The following is a 14,529-nucleotide window of genomic DNA, read 5'->3' on the forward strand; positions in this document are numbered from 1 at the left end:
TAAAAGTTCACTGGACAGGGGAGTTTCTTTCGGTGAAAAGGCACGGGAAGCTTAATAAGATTTCACTTCAAATAATATGATCCATAAGGTCAGTGGTACTGATACTAATTTACACTAGCTGAAGATCTGAGCTTGTCTGTTTATAATCCAGACCCCTACAGCATTCAAGTCATACTATATCTTACACTAATACTTAAAGGAGTTAGAACTGATAATAGAAAATGACTGCTGCCAATGCTGAAAAGTGATTGACAGTGAGTTATGATTAGATGCAGCCACAGGGATCTGTTGTGCAAACACCTAAGCAATCAAAGGAGAAGACCCTGAAGAATTTTGAAGGTGTCATTCACAGGGGCTGCATTCTCTGAGGAGCCACTGACATGAGCAAAGAGAACTCTGTGGCCTGTTTTAGCAGGAGTTATCACCCCTACCTTCCCTGTACCCAACCTACCCCTGTGTAATGGATCTGTTCACAGGCTTACAGGCTTCAATTCTGTCAGACAAATGCATTTTTGGGGTGGATCTCAACAGCACTAGCTGCAAAACCTGCCTGCAGTCTGAGATCAGGACCCCCTGCCGCAGCTGCCTTTAGCCAAAGGACTTGGAACTTTGCCGCGGTGGCCACTACAGCGCAGTACCAGACATTTGCACTCAGTGCCTTGGGACTAGGAGAATGGAGTGTGATGCGAAAGGAGATAAAAAGGAGATCTGGTGTGCAGAGAGGAGGTGCCAGACCCCACTGATGTAAGTGGGTTGGCCCTCCATCCTCTCCATACTCCATTCGGTCACTGTATAGACAATCAGTCACTACGGCGGATCGGTGAGATCAAGAATTATTGGCCAGCTGGGAGAACCATGCTTGAAGTTAGTCATGTGCATACTTGTTTTCAAGACCTTGCCTTAGACAATACAGAATGCAAAGGTAAAATGCTACATTATTTTCCACCATTGTATGGGTAGCTGGGAATAGCTTAAATGCTTTGTACCGTTACTAATGCTGGCAGAGTTACCAGCATAGTTTCTGCATGAGAGGGCAAGAAGTTTTTGACTTGTAATTTTCAAAATCTTTACAAGTGGGGTTGAAATTTTTTAAAGTGATCTCAGTACTCAAACATCTGACTTAGGATCACACAGAACTGACTTGCTGTCAAAAAGCTAGCCAAAGGTCTGCCATATATAAACAGGTACCTCTTGCAGAAGGATCTCTCAAAGAGTAGGCTTCAGTATAGTTTGTCCACAGACCTAAATCTTTTCCTGTCTTTATGTCTTACCCTCAACCATCTTACTGTGTGTGCCCATGTTCCTGTTTATGCCACCTAGAGCTCTATCCAGAGAGCCTATGAGTAATAAGTATCTTCAACTGTTGTTACAGATAGCACAGCTTTTGCTATAATGGGAACAAGAACAGTATCTTGATCCTTTTGGTTTTCAACTCTTCATGATTCTCTGTTTTACAAGCAAAGTTGTTTATACTTGTCTCCTTTGAGATGGTCAGCCTGATTTCACATCATCGATAATCAGATGGAGTTCACAACACGCGCCAAGTTGCTAAAATTTGCAGAAAGTATTTTGGCTTTTTTTGCTTTTGAGTGTTCAAAGATTTCATGGCTTTTGGCAAGAAACAGAGAAAAAAAGCTGCCTTGTGGCTGCTGAATTGGGACTCCAAACTTGTTTTCAACCCTGTTTCTGTTGTAGACCTCGCAAATAATGCTGGGTAAATTATTTTACCTCTCTGTACCATATGGCTTTCTTTGTGAACTGGGGAGAGTCATCACTGGGAGAGGGATTGCCACATAGTGATGTCTGACCACTACTTCTTAAAATACAGCTCTTACTCAGATTTGGACTTCTACATCAAATTGTAACATAAAATCTAATAATCTGTAAATGCTGACAAGAACAACATACAGGCAGCAGGAATTCCCTTTCTTAAAAATGTGTTATTTTTTGTAAAAATGTCCACCAGAATGGAAACGGTGTTAAGGCCATGTCTCGCATTTACCACCACTGTTGTTTGCTTATTTGGTACGGTTTTTTAAAGTCTATTTATACTTGCTCAGGAACTGGTCTTTGGACTTTTAAGAGACATATGACACTATTCCCACCTAAGTTCATTACAGGTATTTTGCTTACTTCCACCATTCCAGTTCTGTCCTGTTTCACTAGTATTTCTTTCCAGGTGAGTTGTGTGTTCTTCACTTTAGGTATATTTTGTTATTCTTATTAAGTGAAATAACTGGAAAACCCAATGAAATACCTCTTCTGTGGCCTCTCTCATCCTGTGCCTTGAAAGTTCTGGGACTGTTAATGTCAGTCTCTGTGATTTACTTGCTGGGGTGAAGTTGTTCTGACCTGCAATAACAAAGTACATCGTTGTTGGCTTGCATGTTATAAAAATGATGCACAATACTCACATCTGAAAGTCAGAATAAACCTTTTGCGCAGCTCTTTGGCAGTTCTACAAACGGTTGCAGTTAATCGATGCTATAAAACTTTCCTTCGGGCACTGGTATTCAGCGTTCACACTGGGAAATGCAGTTTGAGTCTGACATTTTAAATACCGGTGGTATTATCTAATGAAATAACTCGGGGTTTGAAAATTCCCATCAGTAAAAAAGCACAAAACTGCTGTTGAGCTAGGGTATCTAAAAACATCTTTTGGAGCACTGGGAAGAAAAAGAAGATACATTGCACAGACACTATTATTTTGCTACTCTTTTCCTGCAGACACTTTTAACTCGGCCAGGGGTCCACTGTCCCCTTGGTGCATCCATGTAATTTTCATCAACATTAATGGGAGCTACGTGTATGAGCTGATGAGGGCATACACTGAATTCAAAATTCTTTTTTTCTTTATTAACAAGCGTCAAGAAAGTCTTGTCATGAGAGAAGCCCTTGAGACTTTTTTTTCTACCTTGCCATAATGAACACTGTGGATTTAGAAAACATTTCAGGATTTCTCCAGGATATATTTTTTTCATTTTGTATTTTACAGATTTGCCACTCTGAAATCAACCAGCTCCATCTCAGGGTCTGTGCAAAGAAAAGAGGCGAAGGAAAGGAAAGTCTCCCAGGTGATGACAAACTGTGGAAATTCCATAGGCTTTTATCTGATGTTTTAATAGTGGATAGACATCTTCTTACATTTAGGTGTATAAAGGCTAATGATGGCATTTGGAATTTTGCTTTTATGAAGCCCTCAAAGAAACAACAGTATATCTATCGAGGCCATTTTCTTAGCATTTCCTGAAATTCTGGACACTCAAAAAAAGGATGACGCAAAGGACAGATGTAAAAAGATCATGGTGGAAAAGGCAGAGAAAAAAAAAAAAGCCTACTGGGACTACTATAAGTACATGCTATACTGTATCCAAAGCAAGCCCATGCCTAGAGGGCATAATCCATCCTTAAGTGTATGTGACCTACTAACCACAGTGAAGAAAAGAGCAGGTGATCTGATTTACTGCTTTTCTGAGAGAGTAACTTCTGCCTTGGCAGGAGAAATTTGAAGGCGGCACTCATGCTAATGTGTGAGCTGCTACTCCCATGAGAGTTCATGGACCATTCTTCAGAGTAGTTGTGTCCCAGCTTTTCAGCAAAACTGTTGAAAAGTTCAGCGCAAACTGACCATATTCAAAAAAGATGATCCTTCAGCCCTGCTGTTGGAGTGTTTGTTGTCCTTATTTCTAGGCAGGTGAAAGAAAACTATGTAATATGCAAAGAATGAGTTTCTGATACAAATTTTCAAGAATCTCAGATTTTTCAAGGGTCTCCAAGTATATCATAAAGAACAGGTGAGATGGAAATATTTTCTGAAAATGAATGAATTTAAGAAAAGGAAGGTAAGGGCATTAAATGGGATTTTAGACATCTCAGCTTTGGGCTGCCTCCTTTCAGCTAATTTTGATAGGACCAATATTTAGGAGGGCAGGGGCTCTGCACTTTTTGGTAACTGGGCCCCCACCAGTGTAGTGGCAAATATCTGTGACACATAAACTCACCAGTTAGTTTGGCAATTCTTGCTCAGAGTGACTTGCCCAAGCACCTACAGTAAATCAAAAGCAAAACCCATATAACAGGACAGAGTTCTATTTTCCAAAGTTTGTTTATTCAAGCAGTTCATAACACTTTCTTCCTGTTCCAGCTGAATCATTTAATCATTACAATGCTATAGTTTGTTTCAGCTTTTTATATTGCCAGCAGGTGGGGATTTAAAAAACACTTTGCTGTTCACCTTTTGGTCATCCTCGTAACTTTCATCTGCGTATTGTTTTACTTTGCTAGAGGCTCTCCCAGCAGACTGGTCTGTTCTCTGAAAAGCTGGATCACCTGTGGAGCTAGGAACTGTGACTTCTGGTGCTTGAATAGTTCTACAAAAACTTCAGAACTTCCTTCACTTTCTTTTTTTTTAAGAGAGTCTGCAATCCCCTCCTCTAATTCTTTGCTCTTTGGGGAGGCAGGGAAAGTGTTTCAGCCTTCAGTACTCTGGACTGCCTTGTTCTATACCTCATAGATTTAGGAGCTAGATTTTTCAGTTTTTATAAATACTAATTGTAGTTTTATGTTAGCAGCATTACCATAGCTCAGTTGTTTGAATATTGTTCTAATATCTAATAAATATTACATCTAGCGTCTGGTGCTCTCACTCTGAATGTGTTTGGGCCTCTTTGCTACTGAGTAGAAAGGCTCTGAAGAAAATCTGTTACTGAGGAAGATGGTAGTATTTCAGTGCATGCTTTTCGTTAGGTTTTTTGGGCTCTTTTTTTTTTTTTCTTTCTTTCCCCAAATGAACAAATGATTGCTGTAGTTAGGAAATACATTTTAAGGGAAATTATGTTGTTTTTCCTTTTGTGATATAAACCCAGTATGTGGATCTGTATAAGCAACTGCAGCAATTGATAGACCTTAGTATGCAGATCTTCAGAACAGCTTCTTCCTTCTTGCCCATGCTGCTGCTGATAGAAGAATCCTGTAGCTGCTTTCGTTTTGATGAGCAACATCCTGTTAACCCCTCAAACTGTTCTTCAGTTCTTCACACTCTTTCATCAGGTGAAACTCTTCCTATTGCTTTATGCTTGATTCCGCTGTCAGGTGTGCTGGCTGTTGCTAACCTACACCTGCCTCACAGTCTTCATCCCAACTACTGTCCTAAGTCAGGAACTGCCTCATGTGATCTGTCTTCCCTAAAAGCTTATCTTTTGCACTTGCCACTGCTATATGTGGCAATTTGATTAATAGATATAGATCTACTCACTGGTGCATAGTGGCCTCAGGTTCTTGGCTCCTTTGTTCTACTTGCCTACCGCTTAGCTTGGCACTCTTTTTGAGTAATGCCTTTTGTTTTCCATGAGACTGCTGTGAATACAAAGAGAATACGCATTTTTGTTCACCTCATCAATCTCTTTGCTCATCTTTTACCAACTACCTGGGATGGTGTATTTTTATGCAGCAGGGGACGCTTCATCATTTTGCCATCCCCATCAGTCGCTGGCCTGTCTTTACCTTCCAAAATTTTGTGGGAACCTAGGGCTGGATGTCCTCTTCTCAAATTCCCAGGGGGTGCTAAACTGCTACAAGTCTGTGCACTTTGCCTATTTCCCACTATGTGTCAAAACCAGGGTATACATTATCTTCCAGGAGATACGGCACACTTCCAGATGACCATTCCTGTCTGAGGGTCATTTCTATAATTCTCCCTGCAGTAGGAATGGCAGGCTATTGTAACCAAGAAACCAAGTGCTTCTCGTAGTTAAAAGACAAATTATCCAACAGCATAACATACACAATGTTAAATTGTGTGATAAAAGCTCAGGAAGGTGATCAGAGAGGCAATAAGAGGAAGGAGGTGCCCAAACAATACTCTGCTGGCCTGCTCCCAGGCCCATGGCAGGGGCTGTCAGCACAGTCCCAGCTGAGCACAGGGACACAAGGGCTCTCCGACCAGCTCTTGGACTAAGGGCCTCACAGACTAGGGGTGGGACACACTACAGCATGCAAGGGAAAAGCAGTTCCTATCTCACAGGAGTTAATTATGGGATGTTTAGGGGAGGAACCAGAGTTGGAGAAAGGGAGAGGTTTAGGTGATTTGGGGAGGGACAGGACTGGGAAAACAGAGGGGTAAGCGAATAAAAAGGGCCGGTTGCATATACATAATTGGCTAGTCAGAATGTCTGTCTGGCTATGCCCTGTGCCTGATCAGCGCAGTCTGTCCTGTGTTCTTATTAAACTCTTTTCTAAATTTTTCTTGGGTGAGGGATCTCTGTTCTATGTGCACGTGTATGGGGGTGTGAGTTCAGCAACCGGAGACAGACTGCAGGCTGGAGGGAGTGTGTGTCTGTGGTGCAGCGACTGATCAGTTGTGGGTGTGTGATCACTAGCAAAGATCAAGCCAAACCAGTTGGTGAGTAGGTGAAGTGACCTGGGAGCAAGGGCTGGGGGGGCACAGCTCCGGTGGGAGGAGTGGGGGTCAGCCTCACTGGCTTGTACATGCAGGTGCCAGCAACTGAGCAGACTGGGATCCCGGAGCCAGCTACTGGGCAGACTGACTTTATGGGTCCAGTTGCTGGAGGCATCCACCTTGTGCATATATATATATATATATATATATATATATATATATATATATATATATATTCTGACTAATGGACTTCCATCCTGCTCTGCCAGAGAAGGGAGCAGGATAAGGCCATCATTGCAGCCTATGTTTGCATGAGTGCTCTGAGTCTCTGTCTAGGAATTGTGTGTCCAGCCATGCAGATATGTAGCGCATGTTTAACTCGTACTTTCTCGAGTAGAAGTTCCTCTCTGGTCTAGAAAACCAACATTTTTTCTTGTTCATTCCAGTCAAAACTTATTAGGCTACATGAGATCTCTGCAGAGAAATGCAGGGATATTCTAGGATTTTGACTGAATGTTTCACTGAACTATCTGTGATAAAATCTAGAAAATTTGCTTTATTCTGTGTATTTGAAATCATATAACTTCACTGCATATTCTAAGAGTGACCATAAAACATCAATGATAGCTGCTAGTATGTGCTTAACAGTCACTTCTTTATGATATAGTCCATCAGCTTGTGAGCAGGCTGCACATGCATTTTGTGGCAGAATCTGAATGGATGGAATTGCTCTACAACATAAAAGCACAGCCAGAAACTGTGTTTCTGTGTTCACATACCTATTTTCTGTGTCTTAACCACCAAATGCTCTGGTCCCTCAGCTCTGATGTTTCTAGGCTTCCTGAGCAGCTTGAACTGCTCCATACAGCTGCAGGGTTTCAAGAATGGTGCCTCACTCACAATTTTCTTTACTTTTGGGGCTTCTTGAGCATTGATCAATGGATATGACTTGTCTCAAGGATTCGCTGTCTTCTGAGAATTATGCACATAATCTGAAGAGATAGCTGGCCATCTGTCATGGTGTCAAGTTTTTAAGGGAAGACAAAAACAAACTCACAGAAAAAGAAATCTGTTGAGGACTATGGCATACACTGAAAGAACATCTGGCTCAGACAGTCCCCGAGTTGAAAACAATTGGATCCTGAGAGAATACCGCAGGAAAGAATCATATACACTTGCCCTGGACTTATTTTTCCCTAAGTTTGTGTTTACAGGCACCGCTGGAGACATGATATTAGGGTAAGTGGACACTTGATCTGACAACCCAAGGCAAACATCCTTCTGGTCTCTCGTACCTGAAAGACAGATCGGTTACCAGAGACCCATCCTCTCCCTGAAGTGTCTCACTGCTTTCAAGTTTGGTTTCCATCAAGGCACAGTTAAAAGCTTCACACATTGAACCTATGAATGGGTCTGTACAGAATATTCATATTTTTATGAAATACAAAGCTCAGTGTATGAAAAAAAATTCATGCAGAGGTTTTCACATTGCCTTATTAAGCTGGAAGGAGCTTTTTGTTTCTTGATCGTTTAATAGCTCTGCGAGGCACAGGTAATGACAACAGCAGACTTGAGAAAAGAACATTAGTGTTTCCAGGGGATAGAGCCCACAGTCCAGAGGAAGTAATAGTGTGAAAGCAGTTATCTATTTCATTATTAAACATTTTACAAGCTTTTACCTTAATTCAGCTAGAAACAAAGATGCTATGTAGATGACTAGCCAACAGTTAATTTTTCTGGGTGAACCTTAAAAATGAGGTACTAAAATATACAGAATGCTAATAATTTTAATAATAATAGCTAAATAAATAATAATAGCAACAACAACAGAAAGATCTCCAAAGTGCTTATCTAAATACTATCATGGTATACCTCTGCTGAGTGACGTGGACTGGTTTAGGAGCTGCTAATGTGGGACTCTGTGGAAGCACTGTCTTCCAGTAACCATCGTTAACTACTTCAAGTTCACCAGCACTTGCTGGCTAGTAGAAAAAGTGTCTGAACTCTAAGGGCATTCTCGGAATATGAAACACCATCCACTTACTGACATCCCATCCCTTCTTTTCTTAGGGTCTAATCTGGCCTCTTAGGAAGATGGTAGATATCTAATGCAAGGGGGACAAATTCTCAAGACTGTCAGTATCTGTTTGGAGATGATGAAGATTGATATATTTATCCTCAATATAGGCATTATCAGTTTGTCAACAGTATTGATGCCTAAATGTCCCTCAGATACCTGGCTCAGTTTATTATGGCATATCTATACAATAAGGTTAATTCCCAAAATATTTTATTCCCAGTACGACTTAACAAACGGGTGTCGTGTGTCCATAGCTATGTGGAGATAACATGTAATTCAGGGTGTGATAATGGATCCTGACATTACAAATGTTGAGTATTTTTGCCCTGTTTATCTTTAATATGTCCTTACCATTGGTATTAGCTATTAAGTTATTCTAATTGGAGAAAAACTCCAAGCTTATGTGAATTCTTCTTACCATGAGAAGACTATTCATTCATTCTGTGGTAATTACACAACTTTATTGGTGCCTTTTCTTGGAAGCCTTACACTCCAGAAATAAATTCAACTGAACAAGTGAAAAATATTGAATAAAATGTCCTCATGGACCCATTTTTTCCTCTAGCTTCTTGCATCATTTCATGATCCATTTCGACCCTTAAGATTCCCATGGGAATAGGAAGAAAGGCAATGGCAAGCATCTAGGAAAATAAATGAACATGACGACTTTCATTAGACACAAGCTAGTGTCAATAGGAGTGGGTGAAAATTGCCAAAAAATGCAAATAATTTTGCTCTGCATTGTTTCACAAATACGATAAAACTGAATTCTAGACCATTACTTTTTTTATTCATTCCTTACTCAGGCAAACTTTTGCTGGCATCTGTGTGGAGTCCTTCCTGTGTTAAATTTCTGGGATTTAGTCCTTTAGTGAGAATAATGAAAGAAAAATAATTAATGGAGAATGAAGTACTGAAGATGGTTCCAATATACTAACTATACACTTAAGCTTAAGCTTACACTGCCTGTTCATTTAAACACAATATGATACAGAATACGGTCAGGGGAAATCATCCTATATGCATCCCCAAAGATAGATGATATATCCAGTGACAGCAGAGCCCTGTTTATTCAAAATACTTTTGGAACATCAAAACATTTGGATAAACAGGGCTTCAAATAATTGAGGGAATTATTGTATAAGTAATTCACACCAGGGGGACTTAACCTAGATTCAAAGGAGTGAGTTTCAGATCAAAGGGTTATAGATAAATGGGATTTTGCTATATATGAACAAATAAAATAAACAGCATTTGATTATTCAGAAATCAAGAAGTGTCCAAATGTTTTTTCAAAGAGTTTAGGACAAAAGGTCAAAACTGTTGCAATAGGCCACACAGAAGAATATTCCTAAGGAATCAAAATAACAGGTAACTAAATGACACCAGAAAGGTGTGGGGTGGGGGTTTTGTGTGTGTGTGGTTTGTTGGTTTTTTTTTTTTTTTTTTTTTTGTTTGTTTTTTTTGTTTTGGTTTTTTTTTTTTTTTTCCCAACTCACCAATCTTCCAGTCAGGACCATATGAACTTCACCAAGTTTTCTGATCTTATTCCAGCTGTGACACTGACACATGCTTTGTGATGGAAGGTGGGCATTTGCAACATCCATGGCTCTGTAATTTGTTTTGCTCCATGCTCAATGGAAGCAAACTGTAAAATGCACAAGTTGGGTCTTGAATGGACAATATTGTATGATGGCTCGTCTATTAATATCATGACCCAGATACGGTTTATCTACATACAGACAACATAATCTCCTACTGAATACCCTTTAAATAAAACCTTGGAATCTAAAAAAATGTTAAGTGTAGAGTTCTATGCTGATATTCACCCCCTGCATTGTTAATACGGTGGTGTGGATAATTTGTTCATTTAGACAAATAAACAGCCTTTTCCTTTTTCTGAAAGTTACGCTCACCTTCCCGTAATTCAGTTTGGCCCCTTACTGTCTGTGTAGGGACCTTTTAATAGTGAGGGTGGCAGAGCAGAAGACAAACTCCACATTTAAAAGGGAGTTAAAGGTCTAACACGACACAGTTTGATTCCCCCCCACACTCGATTTCTGTAGCCAAAAGCCCAGCCAGGACTGTGCTTCCCCTCCACTGTGCCTCACCACAAACAGCCCCATCCTGGCTCATAAGCCGTTAGGGAAAGGAGGGGCCCTGAGGGACGGCGTGTGTGGAAGGCCCCTCAAGTTGCAGAGAGATTTTTTTCAACCGTGCCCCAAGACATACCGGATGCTCCTGTTGAATCCATCCTGGCCTTTCTAGACCCCGTAGTTGGGTTTCCGAGCCCTCCGCTCTGTCAGCGCTGCCAGCTCCGAGCCCCGCACCACGCCCGGCCCAGGTTCGCGCGGGCAGGCGGTTCCTCGCCCCACGGCCGCGGGGCTGGTCTCGTAGGGGCCGGTCCCTTTCGGCCGCCCATTTAGCCGTCGGTCCTTCCAGCGCACCCCCCCCTCTCCAGGGGGGCACTCCACGCAGCCGCCTTCTCCCCGCCGGGCCCACAGCCCTCACGCAGCACTTTTGGCGGGAAGAGCGCGGCCGCGCCGCCGCCATGTCGCCGCCGCTGCCAGCAGAGCCCGCTGCCTCCTCTCTCCTGCCCCCTCCGGTCCCGCGGCTCCGCCGGAGGCTCAGGGCAGAGGGGAGCAGCGGGGGAGCGCTGCCCGGGTGGTTGGCGTCGTTCCCCCCCAACTCTCTCCTTTTCTCCCTCCTCGGTGAGAGACTGTGGCTTCGGGGGTGTGAGGTGACGCGGCGGGGCTCTGAGGGGAGAGGGAGAGGAGCGGGAGTGTGAGGGGGGAGCGAGGTTGAACGAGGGGCAGCTGTTGGGCTTGCGGTAACTCGGGGGAAGAGCAGTGCTTAGTGAAAGATTTGCCGGAGGGAGCTTGGAGAAATGGCAATTCGGAGGTCAGTTTAGTAGGGCGGGAAGGTGAACGCTTGTGGGGTTTAGTACGGGCAGAGGTTGCCACTGGAAAAAGGTAGAGGAGCCCTAGTGGGTGGTCCCACAGGGTGCGGTCTGGAGGGGGAAGCAGAGGAATGGGGACTGTTTGGGGTGTTTTGGAGTTTGCTGGCAGGTTATTGCAGCAGCACGGTCTGGAAGGGAGTAAAAATGAACCGTAAAGAACAAACCCGGGAAAGGTGAAAGCAAGTGTCAGGGGTTTGTTTCCAGAGGACACAGGAGGGTACCTTCGAATTGGTTTAAAGTTTCAGTCCACTGGCCTGGTTTCTTCCCACCTCCTCATCTTGTTAACTCCTCAGCAACCTGTTGGGTAGAGTTGTGTTGTCTGTGATACAGGTAAAGAGACAATTTCTAGTTTTATTCCAGTTTACATCAGTAGCTGATGTCTAGAGATAGAGGTATTAGTAAAAAGGTAAATTTCCCTCTTTAAAAACAAACAAACAAACCTGAAATAGACTTTTCTCTCAAGTGAGCAACAAATAATTATAAAGCTTGTTCAAGTTTTGCCTTCTCTTTCCCATCCCTTTCTTTCACAGGCTTGTCAAGGCTTTCCTCTCTGACCAAAGAATCCTTGCTGTGTGTTGTCTCAGCTGCAATTTGATAAGAATATCTTGGCCAGTTTTCTGTGTGGAATGGAACAGAGAACAGAAGGTAAAAAATTGAACTTGTGTGTGGTAATGATTTCAGCTTGATAGCCCTGGAGTCTGGCTGAAACTGGTGTATGGTCCTGAATCCAGAAAGTACATGGGTTTGTGCCTAATTTGAAGCATATCTGCAGACTGTTTTATTTCATCTGGTCCTTAAGCTCTGAAGGTTAAACACAGGCATAAGTACTTGGACAATACCAGTGAAAGTTTTATTACGCAGCTCGTACGGACCCTATGGATCTGGGAATCAGCTCCTATTACCATCTAATCCCTGGATTTTCTGCTGTGCTTTTAATTAAGATAGTGGCTGTGCCATTTTTGATCTGTTCATCTAAAGACCCGAAGTGTTATTTGCTCCATCAAACTCAAAAGCAGGTCTGTCACTGAGTTCAGTGGTTATAGGATTAGCCCTGTGTTTCCCCCTACCTTTTTTTCATTTTGTCCTCCCCCCACCACCAAAGGCTGTCTTTAAAGGGTAAACCCCACAGATGATGGAGGTCCCCAGAATCAAACAGAATTGATAAATTTCTCAAGCTCTTTTTCAGAAGTAGCTTTTTTTTTTTTTTTTCTCTATTTCCTGCCACAATTTCAGCCCTTCTTTAATACTCAGAAAGTACAGCTGTATAGTGGAGTATAATTCAGAGAGCGGAAAAAAAAGAAGTGTGTGCTTGGGTCTTAAAATCATATGCACATTAAACTATCTTAATTATCAATAGACTGATAAACTCAGGTGTTTGCTGTTGCCATTGATGATGATGCTCTGTAGCAGGCAGAGGCAGCAACTGCTGCTGATGGAAAAGAAAAGGTAGTGGAAGGAGGCGGGGAGAAGGAGGTGGAAGACGAGGGGATTGGCTCTGCTTAATGTCAGTCGCAGCTGCGGGCCCCAGCTCTTCCGCTGCTCTAGCTCTGGCTCTCCCTTGAACAGCTCCTGGAGAGAACAAGGCGTGCGGAGCTCGGATCACCAGCATCATGCTCCTTGGGCTTGGATCGTAGATCCCCCTCTTTGAACATTAAAATAACTCCTTCGTCCATCAACGTCCCAGGCAGACCCAGCAAGAAAACACGCACGTGAGAGAGGAAAGAAAGAGGAGGAAGAGAAAAATCTGCAACCAGGTGGACTAAAGCAAAGAAAAAGAGTGCTTTGCTTGCACAGCTGCAAAGTGGGAATTTAAAGAACTGCAGAGAGAGAAATTCCAGCTCATCAGCACATACACATTGCAGAATTACAGATCCAGGTAGAAATGACATCAACAGGGAAAGAAGGCAGCGGAGCTCAACATGCACAATATGTTGGACCCTATCGCTTGGAGAAAACCCTAGGAAAAGGACAGACAGGTTGGTTCTTTCGCAGCAGCCCCGGCGCTAGGGGGAAGGTGCTGTGGCAGCCAGTGAGGTGTTGGGGATGGGATAATTGAGGGTTCAGGTTTTCCCATTTGCTGTTTTAGTGGAGATAATATTTGTAGGGGTTTTTTGCCTTTATTTATTTTCAGCTTTAGTTTTAATTTTCGTTCTTTTTTCCTTTTATTATTTATTTCAAAAAGAAAAAAGCCCAGGATGCTTTATGTTCATTACTCCTGCTAATGGGTGTTGTTCTGATGACAGCCAGAGTGCATGCAGAGGAAAAAATAGATGATCTGCTGGTGGTGAATTTTCACATCAATTTCTTCACTGCCCTACTTAGGAGCTTTTTCTTTTTAATCAAATTATATTGAAATGAAAGGTTCACAGCCTGTAGTACCAAGGAGGTGGTGATGGTGGTAGTGGGGGAGTCACCAGCAGTATTTCATGACATCATGATTGAAAAGGGTGTAGTCCTTAAGGTGCAGTTGGGGGGGTGGAAATATGTACAGTATGTCTGTGGCACTGACTGCTTGCTGTGGGTATTTAGCAAATATGGATGGATGGGCTGGTGGTTTTTGTGGGTAGGGTCTGAAATAAAAGAAAAATAGAGGATCGGTAGCAGAATTCATTCTGGTTATGGTGTGTTTTTGTAGGAGGGACTGGGGGGGGAGGGGAGGTTATTTAATTATTTTCCTTAAAGCTTGTTTATGAAACTTGCCCCCAGCAGATTTTCTTGAATGGAACAATGGTAAGAAATATTAAAAAGAGGAAACCGGGTAGAGGGAATTAGCAGAGAGCAGGTGCTTCTGCCCTACATGACATAATTAGATCCACTAAATGCGTTCAAGATCTGGACTTACTGTTGCTTGCTTGGATAGCATATTCACTTCAAGGGCAGGGGAGCATTAATTGGAAGAAAAACCCTTAAAAAGAAGCCCAAATATCCTCCTTATTTATTTATGTATTTATTTATTTATTTTAGTAACAGGTGCAGTAAGCAATGGCATCTGTCAAATTCATTGGGTCGGGAGCCCCCCAAAAGTGGATTGAGACCCCAGATTATCATTTAGGGAGAGGGGAGGATCAGCCATAGAGGGGGTTTCTTTGGGCA

General features: G+C 42.5%; 1 protein-coding gene across 19 annotated transcripts in view; it reads left to right on the plus strand.

Annotated features, from left to right (window-relative positions):
- The first annotated feature begins 12,967 nt into the window (after positions 1 to 12,967).
- BRSK2 (BR serine/threonine kinase 2) overlaps positions 12,968 to 14,529 on the plus strand; it is a 317,500-nt gene continuing 315,938 nt past the window's right edge. For 16 of the 19 annotated variants that reach the window (XM_032984942.2, XM_032984944.2, XM_032984946.2 and 13 more), the window contains exon 1: positions 12,968 to 13,412. In XM_032984942.2, the coding sequence (XP_032840833.2) occupies positions 13,319 to 13,412 (94 nt within the window). In that variant the 5' untranslated portion in view covers positions 12,968 to 13,318. The remainder of the gene's footprint in view (positions 13,413 to 14,529) is intronic. The other 3 variants (XM_032984961.2, XM_032984962.2, XM_032984963.2) reach the window with 1 other exon arrangement.

The sequence above is a fragment of the Tyto alba genome, unplaced genomic scaffold (genome assembly GCF_018691265.1).
Source record: "Tyto alba isolate M040663 unplaced genomic scaffold, T.alba_DEE_v4.0 Super-Scaffold_8, whole genome shotgun sequence".
In the NCBI taxonomy this organism is placed as follows: domain Eukaryota; kingdom Metazoa; phylum Chordata; class Aves; order Strigiformes; family Tytonidae; genus Tyto; species Tyto alba.